Source organism: Rhamphochromis longiceps, linkage group LG3 (genome assembly GCF_057381845.1).
Source record: "Rhamphochromis longiceps isolate RC_006_pf linkage group LG3, R_longiceps_female_GT1.1, whole genome shotgun sequence".
Classification (NCBI taxonomy): domain Eukaryota; kingdom Metazoa; phylum Chordata; class Actinopteri; order Cichliformes; family Cichlidae; genus Rhamphochromis; species Rhamphochromis longiceps.
This window is the reverse complement of record NC_140559.1, coordinates 5,780,168-5,797,035: the sequence shown is the minus strand read 5'-3', so window position 1 is coordinate 5,797,035 and position 16,868 is coordinate 5,780,168. Positions and strand designations below refer to the sequence as shown.

At 42.6% G+C, this 16,868-nt stretch overlaps 1 protein-coding gene and 1 long non-coding RNA gene across 9 annotated transcripts in view; both read right to left on the bottom strand.

Moving 5' to 3' along the window:
• Positions 1-16,868, bottom strand: part of LOC146672644 (uncharacterized) — a 216,399-nt gene that overhangs the window by 75,633 nt on the left and 123,898 nt on the right. The window lies entirely within an intron of this gene.
• LOC146672646 (uncharacterized) overlaps positions 6,689-16,868 on the bottom strand; it is a 46,966-nt gene continuing 36,786 nt past the window's right edge. For 5 of the 7 annotated variants that reach the window (XM_085388060.1, XM_085388069.1, XM_085388033.1 and 2 more), the window contains 2 exons: positions 8,952-9,068; positions 8,525-8,662 (listed from right to left, as the gene is read on the bottom strand). In XM_085388060.1, the coding sequence (XP_085244186.1) occupies positions 9,013-9,068 (56 nt within the window). In that variant the 3' untranslated portion in view covers positions 8,525-8,662; positions 8,952-9,012. Of the gene's footprint in view, positions 7,559-7,896; positions 7,991-8,524; positions 8,663-8,951; positions 9,069-16,868 lie in introns of those variants that run through there. The other 2 variants (XM_085388043.1, XM_085388051.1) reach the window with 2 other exon arrangements.

The following is a 16,868-nucleotide window of genomic DNA, read 5'->3' as shown; positions in this document are numbered from 1 at the left end:
GTAAATGACCTGTATTTGTATAGCGCTTTACTAGTCCCTAAGGACCCCAAAGCGCTTTACATATCCAGTCATCCACCCATTCACACACACATTCACACACTGGTGATGGCAAGCTACATTGTAGCCACAGACACCCTGGGGCGCACTGACAGAGGCGAGGCTGCCGGACACTGGCGCCACCGGGCCCTCTGACCACCACCAGTAGGCAACGGGTGAAGTGTCTTGCCCAAGGACACAACGACCGAGACTGTCCAAGCCGGGGCTCGAACCGGCAACCTTCCGATTACAAGGCGAACTCCCAACTCTTGAGCCACAACCGCCCCAATACTAAACTAAGATACTTTCAGTGTGAATCATTTGCAGGAACACAGGCAGGATTTAAAGTGCAGAACTTTACAGTCTCTGTCTCAAAGTTGGTCTAAACATGCTAACAGCTCTTTGTTTTTTTCAGTTTTCACTGGTTTGATGTAATGAAAGAAATTTTAAAGAAGCAGACGATTGTTGTTATTTTAGTTCTATAGTTTCATAAATCGTGGTGTGGATCTAAGTCAACATTCAGAATAAATAAGATAATACAGCACTTTGATGGTTGCCTTTGTATTTTCCCAGCAGTGCTCAGGTTGGTTCTCGGCTACATTTACATACAGATGTTAATGTGTTCAGCAGCTGGACTCATCTGAGGAAGGAACATTGGAAAGGTGCTCAGTGCACAACTGCATCACTAATTTTATGTAAGACCCTGTGTTTTATTGTATTTATATATTTGTAACATTTGACTTAAACACTTTTGGGAAGGATGAAAATGTTTTCAGGAGGAAGTTTTTCCTTCTGTCCGACTGCAGTACACACAACACTGCGTCTCCCCCCATTATCACACTTCCTCAGGCTGGTGATGAGCGCCCCCTGGTGTCAGAGTTGATGACGTCATGCACAGTGAAACATAAACGGTGTCTGTTAATAAAAAATCATGTGTCCATTTTCATGTTTGCATCATGTTTCTGTAAAATCATCAGCTGTTTCTGAACCTTCTTCATTGTTTGACTCATTCCAACAGCTGTGAGCTGTGATGGAGTCAGAGCAGCTTCATCACTGATGTTCAGGTGAAGCTGAACTTAATAAACTGTAGAAATGATCAGGATTCAGGTTGGATGTGTAAAACACTTCTGTGTGAGGTCGCAGTGCTTCATATGTGTGTGTGGGCTGAAGCACACACGTGTGAGTCCTCAGAGGTTTCACACACATCACTGCACACACTTATAATGCTAGTTTAAGCTTGTGGATCATATCGGACACATCAGCAGCTCTTTGGAGACAAAGATTTGAGATTTAAGATGAGTCATAGTCTTTCTATCCATGGTAGCTTCCACTGCTGAGGCTCGGGAAACATGAAGAGGATAATTAAGAGCAAGCATCAGCTCTGTCTCATCTAACTACACAGTATTATGATCATGCACTTATGTCTCAAACTAAGACACAATGAGACAAAATGAGTTCTGTGAGTCTTTAGATTATCAGTAAATTCTGGTGACAGTTTGACGCTCAGTGGAGCCATTTTTGGTTTGTGATGAGTGTTTTGTGAGCTTCTGTTTTGTGAATCGCTCTTTGTAATTTAGAAGATCGTGCAGAAATGTGCGCGCCCTTATCTGAGAGGACACGGAGAGAGTGTCGCAGACTCGAGGTGAGGAGATAAACCTCGGAGCTGGATGGCCTGTGCGTTACCCATGTGCATCTTTTCAGTGACATCAAGTGAACCCATAATAAGCATTTCTATGTCTTAGACATCATGTCCATTTCTAATGAGAGATTATTTTTAAATGAGGGAAACCTGGTCTAACAACACGCTTACAACAGAGCTAAAGGTTCACCACAGTGAGACGGTGGGACTCTGATAAGAACTGAAACACTGTGTATGAACAGCTGAGACAAAACTATATATAAACACTCATTTATTCCAGTTTAGTTTACAATGATTTTAAAGTGGAACGATTCATGTTCATGAGCTGTTACAAACACAACTATTGATTTGTCTATATATGGTCGGACTACAAGGCTTGTGTTGAGGCTCTTGGAATAATGTGTGAATTACAGCAAGAAATGATGGTTTTCCATTTTACCAAAGTGGAATAAAATCACCACAGCAAAGAAATAATGTTATTGTCTGCAGCTAAAATATATGGTGAACATGGTTTTATAATAATGTGCAAACACAACCTCACTCTGCTCTATACGAGGAGCCAACCACAGCTGTCCGGGTCTTCATCCACCACCTCCACCATCTTTGCTCATCATCATTCACTTAATTGCTTATTGGTTTAAATCAAACTCCATTACAGGTTCAACTCTGGGATTCCCGGCCGCGTCCTCAAGTCATGCGCGGCTCAGCTGGCTGGAGTGTTCACGCACATCTTCAATCTTTCCCTCTCTCTGTCTGTAGTCCCAGCCTGCTTCAAAATGGCCACCATCGTCCGTGTACCCAAATCCTCCACCATCTCCTCATTGAACGACTGGCGACCTGTAGCCCTGACCCCCATCGTGAGCAAATGCTTCGAGAAGCTGGTCAGGGACTTCATCCGCTCTGCACTACCCGACTCACTGGACCCTCTACAGTTTGCATACCGCCACAACAGGTCCACTGATGATGCCATAGCCCTGACACTACATACTGCCCTGTCACACCTGGAGAAGAGAGACACGTATGTGAGAATGCTGTTTGTAGATTACAGCTCAGCATTCAATACCATCGTTCCCTCGAAGCTGGACAGGAAACTGCAGGATCCAGGACTGAGCAGCTCTCTCTGCAGCTGGATCCTTAGCTTCCTGTCTGACAGATGCCAAGTGGTCAGATTGGGCAGCATCACCTCATCCCCCATCACACTGAACACTGGTGCTCCACAGGGGTGTGTACTGAGCCCTCTCCTATACTCACTCTACACCTACGACTGCACAGCCACTAACAACTCCAACATCATTGTGAAGTTTGCGGACGACACTACAGTGGTGGGTCTTATCACCAACGGTGATGAGACGGCTTACAGGGAGGAGGTCAGCGCCCTGACCCGCTGGTGTCAAGACAACCATCTCACCCTCAACGTCGCAAAGACAAAGGAGTTGATAGTGGACTTCCGGAGGTGCAGAGAAGTACACACCCCCATCACCATCAACGGCGCTGCTGTGGAGAGAGTGAGCAGCTTCCGGTTCCTTGGTGTACATCTGGCTGAGGATCCTACGTGGTCAGTACACACAAACAAAACAGTGAAGAAGGCGCAGCAGCGCCTCTTCTTTCTCAGGAGACTGAAAAGATTCGGCATGAGCCCCCGCATCCTCAGGACCTTCTATCACTGTGCCATTGAGAGCATCCTCACTGGATGCATCACCACCTGGTACGGCAACAGCACCGCCTACAACTGCAAAGCTCTCCAGCGAGTAGTGCGGTGCTCTGAACGGATAATTGGAGGTGAGCTTCCCTCCCTCCAAGACATCTACAGGAAGCGGTGCCTGAGGAAAGCGGGGAGGATCATCAAGGACTCCAGTCACCCCAGCCATAAACTGTTCAGACTGCTTCCATCAGGAAGGAGGTTCTGCAGCATCCGGTCCCGTACCAGCAGACTGAGAGACAGCTTCTTCCACCAGGCCATCAGACTGCTGAACACTTCATAGACACCTCAGCTTCACTACTGGAACTTTAACATTATGCACTCCATACTGTACAGTAATGCCACTGTTTTGCACATATTCAACTCTGTATATTTTATATATTTATATATTATTTTTTTACTATTTAATTTGTAAAAATGTGTATACACACACACACACACACACACACACACATAGGATAATATTTAGTATACACATCCAGGAATGCATACACTATTATATATTGTACATATATTTATTAGTTTCAGATTAGCCATTCTTGTATTTTGCTCGTTTGTGTTGTTGTGTTTGCACATCTCTGTTGCTTGTGGGGCTTGCACACAAGAATTTCACTCGCATGTGCTGTGCCAGTGTGCCTGCACATGTGATGTGACAATAAAAAAGTGATTTGATTATATAACAGCATGTTGACTTTGGATCTGGTGTGCAGTGCCACCTTAAAAGATGAGGAAACTAAGAGATTACAAAAAAAGAAGTGGAGGAGTTAAAGAGCTGCAGCAGATTAACAGTTTCTGACAGTCATGTGTTAGAAATAGGACGATTAGATGAGCTGAGGGATCCATCTACTGCTCAGTGAAGCCTCATCAGAAACAGTCTCAGTGGAAGGATGGCTCTATTGTTAAGGAAGGACACAGGCAGAAAGACTGGCGTCTGTCACACAGGAACTGGACTGAAAATCAGCTGCACATATTCATCAGTATGTGCAAACATATTATAGGTGTGGAATTCAGGACAGTACCATCAGAAGTTGATCCACTGTGCAAATGTCTGATTGGCAGTGGCTTCATTTTTCACTATGAACAAACTGCTAATGCAGCATCACAGGACGTCAGCCATGGATTGGCCTCCCCAGACCTCAACATTACTGAAACATCTTAACAGAGGATGGAAACAAAGGGAACCAACATCCAAGAAAAGAGCTGCTGCTGAAAACTTCCTCACAGAAAACACAAACAAGCTTGACTAAGAGACTCCAGGCTGTGCTGAATTATAAAGGTGGACTGACCTCCAGGGTCCTTAGTATCATATAAGCTCAGTTTGTGTCTTATATACTTTCCATTTATATAACAAAATATATAGAAAGGAGGGTGGTTTAAGATGTGTGTAGAGTTTTATTCATTATCTTTAGACAAACAAAGAAAGCACCATCCATTCGTCTCCAGTCTGTATGAAAAACAGGGGAAAGGTCAAATTAAACCTTTGAAATTCCTTTCACAATAAATCCATAAATAAACAAAATAAAACATAGAAAAGTGTTTAAACCCACTTTTCCATGAAGCTGTCAATAGGAAATGTTCCAGTAAACATGTCTGTGTTTCTGCTGTTTTCCTTTCATGCGTCCACAGCTGACAGGTAACCCTATTGGAGTCGCCATAGTGACGGGTGGCGTCTCAGCTTCAGCGTGTTGATGGGCACAGCCATGGTTACCACAGCTGGAGTTGGTATACGGCGAGCTGTGAGAGGACAGAGATGGAGAACGCACATTTAACTCTTTAACAGGAGATACGTTACGACTAACAGACGACTGCTGTCTACATGATGTCTTTGCAGCCCTTATGTTACATGTTACACAACTTTTCTTCATGCCAACAAGACTGAGGTGCCACATAGTCGACACATACAGCTGATTATGATGCATGTTTTACTATTGCTATGTTCACATCATCTGCTTGGCTTTATTACTGAAAGCCTGGAGATCCTCTGACGTGTGCATGGCTGATGTGAAGTATGATTAGTCCTACATGACATCAACAACAGAGGCAATGAAAGCTTTGTTGTTAACAGGTTGTAGGTAAAGTCAAATGTCTACTTCTACACTTGTGTTGGGTAAAGTTCTTCTCACTGCAGCAGATTTATATCTGTGCTTTCACAGGGCGTGATGTGGAGCTCAGCGCTGAGGTGCAGGTCTCCTTGGAGACGGCATCCTGGCTGAAAATATTATCATGCTTCCAAAACATTTCAGCTTTTATTTTGAAAGAAACAAGACTTGAAAACGAATCCCCTTCTTCCTCTTTGTCTTTGTTCTTCAGAGGAGTGTCACCTGGACAAACTCAGGGCTGTTCTAGAGCCTTTGTTATTATTTGACTCCATAGAAATAAAACTGAATGGAATCAAACAAAAACTCCCAAACAGCTAAAACACTTTGCTTTATTCTCTTTTTTTAACAAATACGTTGAAGTCCATCCATAACAACACAGCTGAGATCTCCTTTGTAATCAAGTGTTTACATCCTTTGTACAGATCTGCATACAAAACAATCATTTACGTCCCACAGAAGTCTAGTTACACGTAACTATACAAGAACTGGTGAATGACAGAAACATGTCTCACACACAGAGAGAAACACAACTGAAGCATCTGTTTGCTGTTTCTGCTTTCATCATCTCTGCTGCTGTGTCAGGCTGGGGTCTCTCAGTGACGTGGTTGAGGTGAAGTATGACGAGTATCCCTGATTCAGTCCATCGAGACAAAGGGCAAAGAAAGCTGTTGTTAACAAACTCTATGGTGATGTGGCATTTAGCTCTGACTCTACGCTCTGCTGAATCCTTTGAACCTGCTGATCAGTAAAGCTCTACGTGCTGCAGCAGATTGACCTCATCTGTGTTCACAGGTGTGGACCTCAGCGCTGAGGTGCAGGAGACTTTCATTCAGTTCTCCCTGCAAACAGCATCCAGCCTGGAAATACTGTCATCTTTCTCACAAATGGTGCTCTTATCTCAGAGAAGAAGTCTGATGTAAATAACTGCAATCAACATAACTGCAATCAATAATGCCAACATGATGACTGTTCATAGCTCCTGCTTTGAAATACTGAACTTAAACATTGACCTGATGAAAGATCACAATTCACAGTGGCCCACTGTCAGAATCATTCTGAATATAAACTCATCGAGTTAATCTGAACCTTTCTCAAATGTGCTGTGAATAAATGCTGCTGCAAACCACTGTGGGAAAGCTGTGTTATTATCATGGAAACATCTGTGACACATTCACAGAGGACGAGGACACAAAGGGACGACACGCAGAGGCTGTGTTAAAGTCAAAAATCCAAATCTTTAGTCCTAAACAGGCAGTGGTTACAAACAGGAAGACGAGCAGTCCATTAAACAGTCTACAGGGTCAAACATACAGAGAATTCAAACAGCTATTAAAAACAAATAACTGGACACTGAAAAACTTCAGTGATGTGTGAGGCACCAAAGGGAAGCAGCTGAGTATATTCAATGAATTATCTTCAAATACAAAGACAGAAACTCCTACAGGCAGCATGCAAACTGAGCAGGATACACAAAGATCAGAGATTACAAAAGAAATCAGAAAAGGATTTCAAACTTACTGAGAGCAAGGCCTCTGTTACAAATCTGTCTAATAGAAAAACATGCTGTACAGATACAATACGCTCAGTGTTCATGGTCATTTAAAAACTGGCTCTACCTGAACCACTTCAATATTTTATGAAGTCACTGAGTCGACCATTTCTACAGTTTGTTTCCTTCATTGCAGTTAGAGTGCGGCTGGTAAGGATGAAAACACACACAGAGCGTAAATTGTCTTTGTTAGTAACAAACGTCAGCAAAGAAAAGACAAAACACACAAACACTCTCATGATATTCATGAATCATTAGAAAGCATCCAAACATTCTGCTCGTGGACTTTTACAGTCTTATTTGCACTCGCTCATCTTCATAATCATCCTGATCAATACATGACAGGGGAGGCTTTGAGGTAGGCGGGGCTCTCTGCTGATGTCAGCATGAAAGGCAGGACCAGCGTCTGCCACATGTTGGTGAAACATCACAGTACACTGGCGTGGTTTCCTTTCCAGATGTTGGACGTTTGACACTTCAACGTTGAGGCCAACAAGAAGACACAGTTTTGGGTCGGGTTGCTGCAGGGTTTCTAACTGAGCAAAAGCAGAAGCACACAGACCAACAGGGATCAGATGCTGAGTGTTAGAGGAACATCTGTGCTGATCACTGAATGCTGCTGTGGTCTCTTGTTGAAGTTGGCTGGTGGGACAGTCTAATAGTGATATCCTGCCCATCGGAGGAACACTTTTAAAAACACATGCAATACTTTGTTTGTATTACAGTCACAGTTTATCTTATTTTTGTCCTTTAAAAGTGTTGCTGTACTATAAAGTCCTATAATTTGAGGCTAAAATGGCTCAGAGAGTCTCTCTCTCAGAGGATCTCCTTTGAAAGTGGAGACGGCTTTATCCGCTGATCCACGTCACTTTACCTGGATGTTTTCTTTGAAGCTGGATGAAGACTCCTCTCCCTCACTCCTGCTGCAGCTGTGTGGTCCAGTTGGCCTCTGAGGTCACAGTCAACATCTGTAGCAGAAGAGGGGAAATAAAAGTCCAGGTTACCAAAACTGGGAGCTTTTCCAAAATAGAGCGTAACTGGACTTTTTCAGCCTTACAGGCAGATAGTCGTCTGAAGCTGCAGCTTTTTCTTTTTAGCTTTTTCCAATCTCTGCTCTCGGCTTTCTTTGAGAACATGTCTGCTTTCTTGGCATGGGTCTGTCTGCTGTTGGTGAAGAGACTAAATCCACATACTCGCTACTAAGATCTCCTCAAGTAGTCTCAACCAGATTACAGTTTAAGAGTAAATGTCTCCTGAGAGTTTCACCTTGGGGAGATGCTGTCTTGCTAACATGCAATCATGAGCATTAATCTATGAGGTGAAAAAGTCATTTTAAAAGCTCCAGCCACAAGTTTTATTTCATCTGTGTTTTGGTCAGAGTCCCATCAGACCTCCAGAATGGTGTCAGAGTGTTTTCTATCCACGTGATGAGCACAGGCCTCAGGTCCAGACCTCCACGGGCACCATAGCCTCTTTGGAGCTAATAGGTGCAAGAAGGTTTTGTTGGGATAGGAACTGAAGAGGAAACTGACGAGGAAGGCAAGGATCTTCTTCAGCTCCTCCGAGCCGGGACCTCTTTGTGTAGGCCAGCATTGGCCAGGTAGCCCTCCAGCATCGCTGGATGGCCGACAGTGGAAAACCTAGAGGAGTAGGAGAGAAACAGCAGCTTGGAGCATGTCTTTATACTGTTTAGTTTTTAGAGCCACAGACTTTCTTTTAATGTCATTGTTCAGGATCTATGACTGATTATGTATTTATTGTATTCCTCCATGACTGTGTGACAGCAAGTGGAAAAAACCAGCTTCACCTTTGTTGATATGCTTGTAATTTTAATATTGATTAAATGGCCATGAAATAATAGAAAGCTCATATATGAAAATGTATTTTAAGAAGTAAAATGTTAATCTGAGTACAAAGGAGTACACTCACCTTCTGGTAGATGGAGGTGTAGCGAGCGCTGGTGAACATCCAGGCCTCCTCGTAGAACTGATCACTGATTGGATCCAAAACATCGATGGAGGATCTGTGTAAGCGCTGAGGATCGTCCTGATGGACAGAACAGAAGGAGAGTGAGACAAGTGAAGATATACTAAACAACACTGTGACATGAACTGAGCCACACACAGTTTGATTCACAGGTGATTGACACATTATTTGACCACGAGCAATCTTTTCTGGTTTGACGCCGTCTTTGTAGCCAGAAACCAGCTCTCTCCTCGGCTTCCTCCACTACACGCTTCCCCCACGCCAGTCTCCTCCGTCACTATAAAGGGGAGAGTCATGAGCTCCATCACCCTCACCTGTGCCGTCCAACGTCCCACCACCAGCCTCCACTGCAGCAGGCCAGAGACCACACCCCTGCCACAATAAGTAAAAGTATATCCTTGCTGTACCCTTAATGCTAAATGTGCTAAATTAACCGCTGCCTTTGCCCCTTTGGGATTATTCTTATGTCACTGGGATGTTGACCTTTGACCTTCACATTAGAGAGATGGGCAGACATAATTAGTGTATGAATTTTAAAGTAACAGGTAATAAAGAGAGTGCAGCAAATGTAGTCAGGTTTATTACTCTGTATCACACATGAGTGCCCGAGGGAGGCGGGGCTGACTGGGGAGACACAGGAAACAGAGAGACAGGGCTGACTCGACATGAAACGATGAAACGTGGGACACGGGAACAGAAACTAAACACAGGCTGAAATGAACACTGAGGGAGGGAGAACTAAGATTACTGAGAGCCTGATAAATAAGAAGAACAAAAACCAAGAAAAACAAGAGTCAAAGAAAACCAAAAACACAAAGCATTGGGCCAGGACCCACTGCTGTGACATTTATATGTGATAAAAACATTAAAAACTGCTCACATGTTGAAATCTTTCTACGTATACTTTAGGTTCAGCTCTCCAGCCTGGCATTTGGTTAAGCATGATTCAAACATTTGATTTTGTTTAACTGGTTTTAATTATAGTTACTTTTTGTGAACATTTGTTGCAGCATTTAAAAATACATCATTTATTTTCAAACTTATTTGATTTAGAGCATCATATTTGACCAACGTAAATGTTTTAATTTCATATAAAATAACTGAAACAGTGAACTAAATATCTGAAATCTTTCCTTCCTTAAAAGTTATAATCCTACTTAAGTTATAGTGCAAACGCTTAAGCAACAAATATACTTGATGCTAATTAATTAATATTTCCCTTTGATGTTGCAACTATGCGGTCACTTCTGTCTTTAAACAAAATAATATTTTCCAGTTACAGAAATCATAAAGTCCAAACTAAAGTGCTACTGTTGCTATATGCATTTTATATAAATCATGGATGATGGTCCTGACATGAAGGAAGAGAAAGTTACAGGTTGCATCCTTTGACTTTGTCTCCGTGCCTTTGGGCGATTTTCAGAAGGACAGATGTTTCTGTTCAATTCTTAAATCAATTTTTTCAAACACAAACACTATTTTAAAGCTTCTAGAGAGTAAAATATTAATGATAATTATAATAACAATAATAAAAACAAAAGCTCTCAGATCCATCAAACCAAGCAGCAGAAAGAACAATAACTGAAGAGAAAACTTTAACCTTGTAGACTTCATTATGTTCCAGCTGCTCTACAGACGCTGTGACCTCGAACTTAAGCAGGTCGTAACGTATGTGCAGCTCAATAACTTCATAATCAATTCAATTCAATCTTTATTGGCAGACTTCATGTCCATAAAAACAAGACAAGAAAAAAAACACACAACTCCCCCCCCCCCCCCCCCACACACACACACACACACACACAACACAAGGTATAAACCATTAAATATATGTATATAAATAAGTATATAAAGCATTTGTAAAAATATAAAACCATAATATACATAAAACACAATTACTTAAAATAAATCAATAAGTACACAAACACTTTAACCAGTGCTTTCTGAGACTGGATGAGTAACGGGAACCACTCACTGTCGGATCTGTAAGTGCTAAAATTATACTGTTACTCGAACCATCCAGTCATTCTCTAAAATTGAACATTAACTTTCTTAAAAGTGCTTTAAAAGTCCAGACACCCACAGCTACAAACATCTGGCTGGCACTACCACTTCTAGGTATCCTGCAAAGGATTCTCATCGCATCATTATATGCAACATGCAGCTTCTACATGCTACATTGTTTGTAGGATGACCACAAGGGGGCAGTATATAGCGGTGTGCAATACGCTTTAAACAAAGCCACTTTAACTGGAAGTGAACAAAAGCTGAATTTGCGTGCAATAGTATTTGCCTGCACATAGAGCTTACATCGGTGTCTGTATATGTCATCATCATCATTCATTTGCTCAGTAATAAAGTGACCGAGGTATTTCACCTTATTATGAACTTCAAGAGTTTTTTGTGCCAGTTTAAACAAAGGGAAATTTAGCTGCTTATCCTGCTTGGTTCTACATATCAAAACAGCACTTTTAGCAGCATTGTACTCAATGTCATATTGCACACTGTAACAGCCGTTATGGTGTGGTGTCCCTTTAAGACACCCAAGTCGAGGGTTGATGGTGTCATCAGTGTGTGCCACTGCTCTTGCTCTCTCTCTCGCTCTGGGACTATGAGGACACGTGCCTTCACGCTCGTGCTTAACGAGAGACGGACTTATGTTTTCTTTTCCAGACCCTTTTTTTTTTGTTTTGTTTGCAGCGCTTGGGTTGTATGAACGCTGGGCATTTTGTTGTTGAGCCGCAGCCGTTCAGCCGGGCTTTTATACGGTTGCTGAAGAATGCGTATTAAAGAACCACCGTGGATTACTGATACCAGCGTGGGTGTGTATTCTTCCGCCTAGCCAGCTAGGCGTTTTGCCGCCTCTTCTCAACCACACAACACAACCCAACGTTACAAAATGGCGCCCGAACATCTTCTCTTGGACCTCAGTATGCAGTATCTTCGAGCAGTTGATGATTGGTACAAGAAAAGGTACGACGCGGCAAAGTGGCTGTCCGCCATGTTTCGCGGGAACGGACCAGGCTGGCCTGGACGAGGACGTCGGGAGGATCAAAGGGTCGCGGCGGTGCATTTCCATGGCAGCGACTGGTGCTGCTCCAGCGTGGTTTGTGGACTGTGGCGCCGTTCTCTGTTTGGCCTCTTCGTCGTGGCTCCATTGGATGTGCGTGGACCTGCTTTTCCTGGGCGTGGGTTCGATGCAGCTTTGCCATAGTTCCTGAATTTTATTTTTTTCTTATGTATTTCGTGTTGGTTACTGTTGTAACTTGACTGTTGTTTAGGTTTTCTACAGTACTTTCTGGTACTGTTTTCACATATTATGCTGTCTGTTGCAAGTTTGTGAAATAGAAGAAACGCAATGAAAGGGGAATTTCATTCTGTAATTGTCCTGGCTATCCTAAGTTTATTTTATTTCTATAACATTTATTTAAATGGACATTCACCATGTGGGACACTGTCATGTATGCCAGCTTGTCGATTTTGGACTGTACATTTCCCTGTTTTGGTTTCAACATCTTATCCTGCTGACCATGTATGGAGGCTGGTTAAGTCTGGACTGTACCAATGCTGTACGGGTGTGTAACAATTCCTCCGCAACCTGCTTACAACCTAAAGTAGCTATGTGTGGTGAAAGGGGGTAGCGGGAGGAGGGTCACCTGGGTCCGGCTGAGGACAGCCTTTGTTTAACCGGGGGGGAATATGTAACAGCCGTTATGGTGTGGTGTCCCTTTAAGACACCCAAGTCGAGGGTTGATGGTGTCATCAGTGTGTGCCACTGCTCTTGCTCTCTCTCTCGCTCTGGGACTATGAGGACACGTGCCTTCACGCTCGTGCTTAACGAGAGACGGACTTATGTTTTCTTTTCCAGACCCCTTTTTTTGTTTTGTTTGCAGCGCTTGGGTTGTATGAACGCTGGGCATTTTGTTGTTGAGCCGCAGCCGTTCAGCCGGGCTTTTATACGGTTGCTGAAGAATGCGTATTAAAGAACCACCGTGGATTACTGATACCAGCGTGGGTGTGTATTCTTCCGCCTAGCCAGCTAGGCGTTTTGCCGCCTCTTCTCAACCACACAACACAACACAACGTTACAACACCATATTCAGTACAGACATTAAGAAGATCCTGTAACCCAGCACCACTTGGACTAAAAACAACCAGGTCATCTGCATACATGAGATGATTTATCAGTGCTTTACCTAATATACACCCAGTGTTACAGGCTCTCAGCTGTATGGACAGATCATCAACATATAAATTAAATAAAATTGGAGACAAAATCCCACCCTGTTTGACACCATAGGGGGCAGAAATACTGCTTCCCCATTTAACCTGCATGTTCTGATGAGCGTACCAGTAAGAGAGAATCCTCACCATGTATTGAGGAACTCCGCGTCTCTTCATTTTATCAAAAAGTTTTCTGTGGTTCACTCGATCAAAGGCCTTAGAGGCATCAATGAAACACATGAGGACAGATGAATTTTTAGCCCTATACGACCTGACTATTTCCTTAAGTGCATATATGCACATGTCAGTGCCGTGCTTTGGTTTGAAGCCAAACTGATTATCCAGAGAAGAGATGAACACACTAACTCTATCAAACAAGATTCTTTCTAACACCTTAGATAAAATACTGGCTAGTGCAATCGGCCTGTAATTATCCAAACAGCTCACTTTTGCAGCTTTGTCTTTCATAACTGGTACCAGTAAAATACACAGCATTGAGTCTGGTAATATGCCATGAATCATAAACCCAGTGAAACAGAGCGCTAAAAGAGGAGCTAGCCTTAAACTAGCATGTTTTAAATGTTCTGCAGTGATGTGATCCAAACCAGAGGATTTATTATCAGACAACCTATGAATGGCTTCATAAACTTCACGTGTCCTTACACTTATTGTGTCATTACTCATGTCAAGATTGTCCTCATATGGATCACTTTTTATACAGTTAAACAACGCACTGTAATGCTGTCTCCATGACGCTGCAATGTTATCTGCCCCAGAAACACCTTCAACAGTTGATGGTAGAGATGGTTTACAGTTATTAAGAGCTTTCACCTCTTTCCAAAAATCTGCCATATTATTACACAGCATTTTCCAAAGAATCTGCTCTCAGCATTTGCTCATTTTTAGTTATGAAGCGAACAGCGTACTTATATCTGGCATTCGCACATTTTTTCTGTTCAAATTCTGGGCCTTGTTTAGGTCTTCCAGCTATGGCCCAACATTTATAAGCTATGCGAGCTTCATCGTGTTACATGGATACATGTTCTTTCCAGCCAGGTCTGATGTTAGGTTTCTTATGCTTATATTGTTTATCAAGCAGTGTACCACTTTCATGCAGAGCAGTCACTATATCATCATACATGGAGCAGAGTAAATGTTTATGCACAGCATTCTTACAGTTGACATCCTTGCACAAAATAGCTTCTTTGGGCAAAGAAATGTTGTTCAGATGTATATCGGTATTACTATGATAAGCTAAGAAATCATCTTCACTACAAGCTGACCAGTCTAATTTTACACTGGTAGCAATATTGTTTCCAGTTGTTGCTGGCATTTGTTCCACATTCACAGTAAAACCAAAAGGTATATGATCTGACACAGTTACCTCATACCTGATAGTCATGTTTGCTAAAGCTGCATGTCCATCAGCTGTACAGATACAGTGGTCCAGCCATGATGTACTATGCCAGGCTTCACTTATGTATGTATAGCTGTCTGCAGGCAGCAACACTTTGGTAGACAAGATAAGATTATTAACTTGACAGAAGTGAGTTAAGTGGTCAGCAAACTGAGAACTGCTGTCTGTGAGATCAGGGGCCCGTTCTTCGTACGTCGCTTACTACATCCAAGATCAAATGACACATCCAAGACCAAACCATCGCGCTAACCGTGAGCTCGCTAATCCGGTTCCCCGAACACACCTGCTGTTGACGATTAGTACAGCTGGACGCAGTAATGTGACATCACTGGGTGTCGTAAAAGGGGCTACGCATCGATAGTAGAAACATTGATCGGCAACCCTCTGATTGGTCGGCGAAAATGTCGAAGGAGCGCGTTCGGTATTTTTCGGCAGCAGAGCAAGAACTCTTGAGTGAGGGATTTCAGGAATTTCAGAGTTTAATCAGAACGCAAGGGAACACTGCAAAGGCTGCAAAAGCAAGGAGAGAGGGCTGGCAGAAAGTTGCTGACAAATTAAACTCGTAAGTAATTTCATAATAACAATAATAATGGAGTGGATTGATATAGCGCTTTTCAAGGCACCCAAAGCGCATGAGAATACCACTATTCAGTCACTTATTTATTTATAGATTTATTATATTACACTATATTATCCAATATTATATTACATTATATTATATTGTTATATTATATCCCCTTTCACATTAGAGCCACAACAGGACCCACTAGAACATGGGAACAAGTAAAAGTGGAATATAAGAATATTCTACAGAATGGTAATATTTATCACTTATATTGCTTTTAGTCTCTTGGAAAGAGACCCTGAAATAATCTGTTTGTTTGTTCATAACAGCAACCAAGAAAAGGGCAGAGCAAAAAAAAGACAGGTGGTGGTCCTGCACCCCCACGTCAACAAGTTGGTTAAGTGAATAATACCCTCACGGGAATATCGATATCTCTCAATGAGCACACTGTCGCGCTGAGCTAAAGGATCCTGTCTATCCCGCAATATACGCTGAATCCTGAGGACTCTCCTTATCAATCTCGCACCTTCCACAATGGGTGGCTCACGTAAACGGACAGGACATGGCTGCGACAGACTTCCCAAATCCACCTTCGCTTTTATAGCCGTGGTCTCCCATCTTGATTACACGAAGTAATTTACGATTACTACTCTGAAATATGAATTACATCTGTAATAATCACATACATGTAATAGAATGTTAATAGTACATTTCCCTTTTTTAGGGAATGATCTGTATGTATCTGTGTGAAATCAATAAAAGGATCAAGTGCTGCATTATCTTTAGTTACATTGATGTTATTTATTTATGGTGAAACAGTGGTGGAATATCGCTGTTGCTTTCGTATAAATGAAGCGGACATACCTGCGTGGCCGCGATCTAATCCTGTTTACATAAAGTAAACCTGCTCCCGAGCAGGTTTACGCTTACGGCTCTGTTGCTATGACAGCAAGTCCCGGATGAGCTTCGGGGAACCGAACGATCCAAGATCACGCGAAATCGTCAACAATCTAATCCAGCTAACTTACTTAGCGAGGTACGAAGAACCGGCCCCAGCATTAAAATCACCCAAAACATATATGCTGTAAGTATCGTTGTCTTGAATAAATGCATTAATAAAAGCCAGCCTACTGAGGTATTCTTGCTCATTTTGACAAGATTCATAGGGAGTATAAATATTAAGAATGATAAAACTACTATTGTTCTGTGTATATTGTATACCAATACACCAGTCTACATCCAGTCTAATGGGCTTTATCACAGGGTCTATTTTTTTGTCCCAAAGCACAGCAACCCCTCCAGGTATTCTGCCTCTGACTATAGCTGTGCTGAGATCAGTTGTTGATTCCCCCACTCCCAAAAAACTTGCATTTAGACAGTTAAGTTTTCCCAGGTCCTGTTTGGACAACCATGTCTCCTGCAAGCATAAATGTCACATTCTGCAAGCAGACTGTCCACAACAATTCGTCGAGCTTTGTCCCCTGCACTCTGTCCCAAACGTAGTTGTAAGATAATATCCTAATATACATCTTCATGTTGATACGTTGGTACCAGAAGGCACAGTTATCTCCCCTGCTGGATCCACTGAGCTTGGCACCACTGTACCGGGCTTACGAGGTTCATAAAAACGCCGGACCAGAGCCCCTTCAGGCCA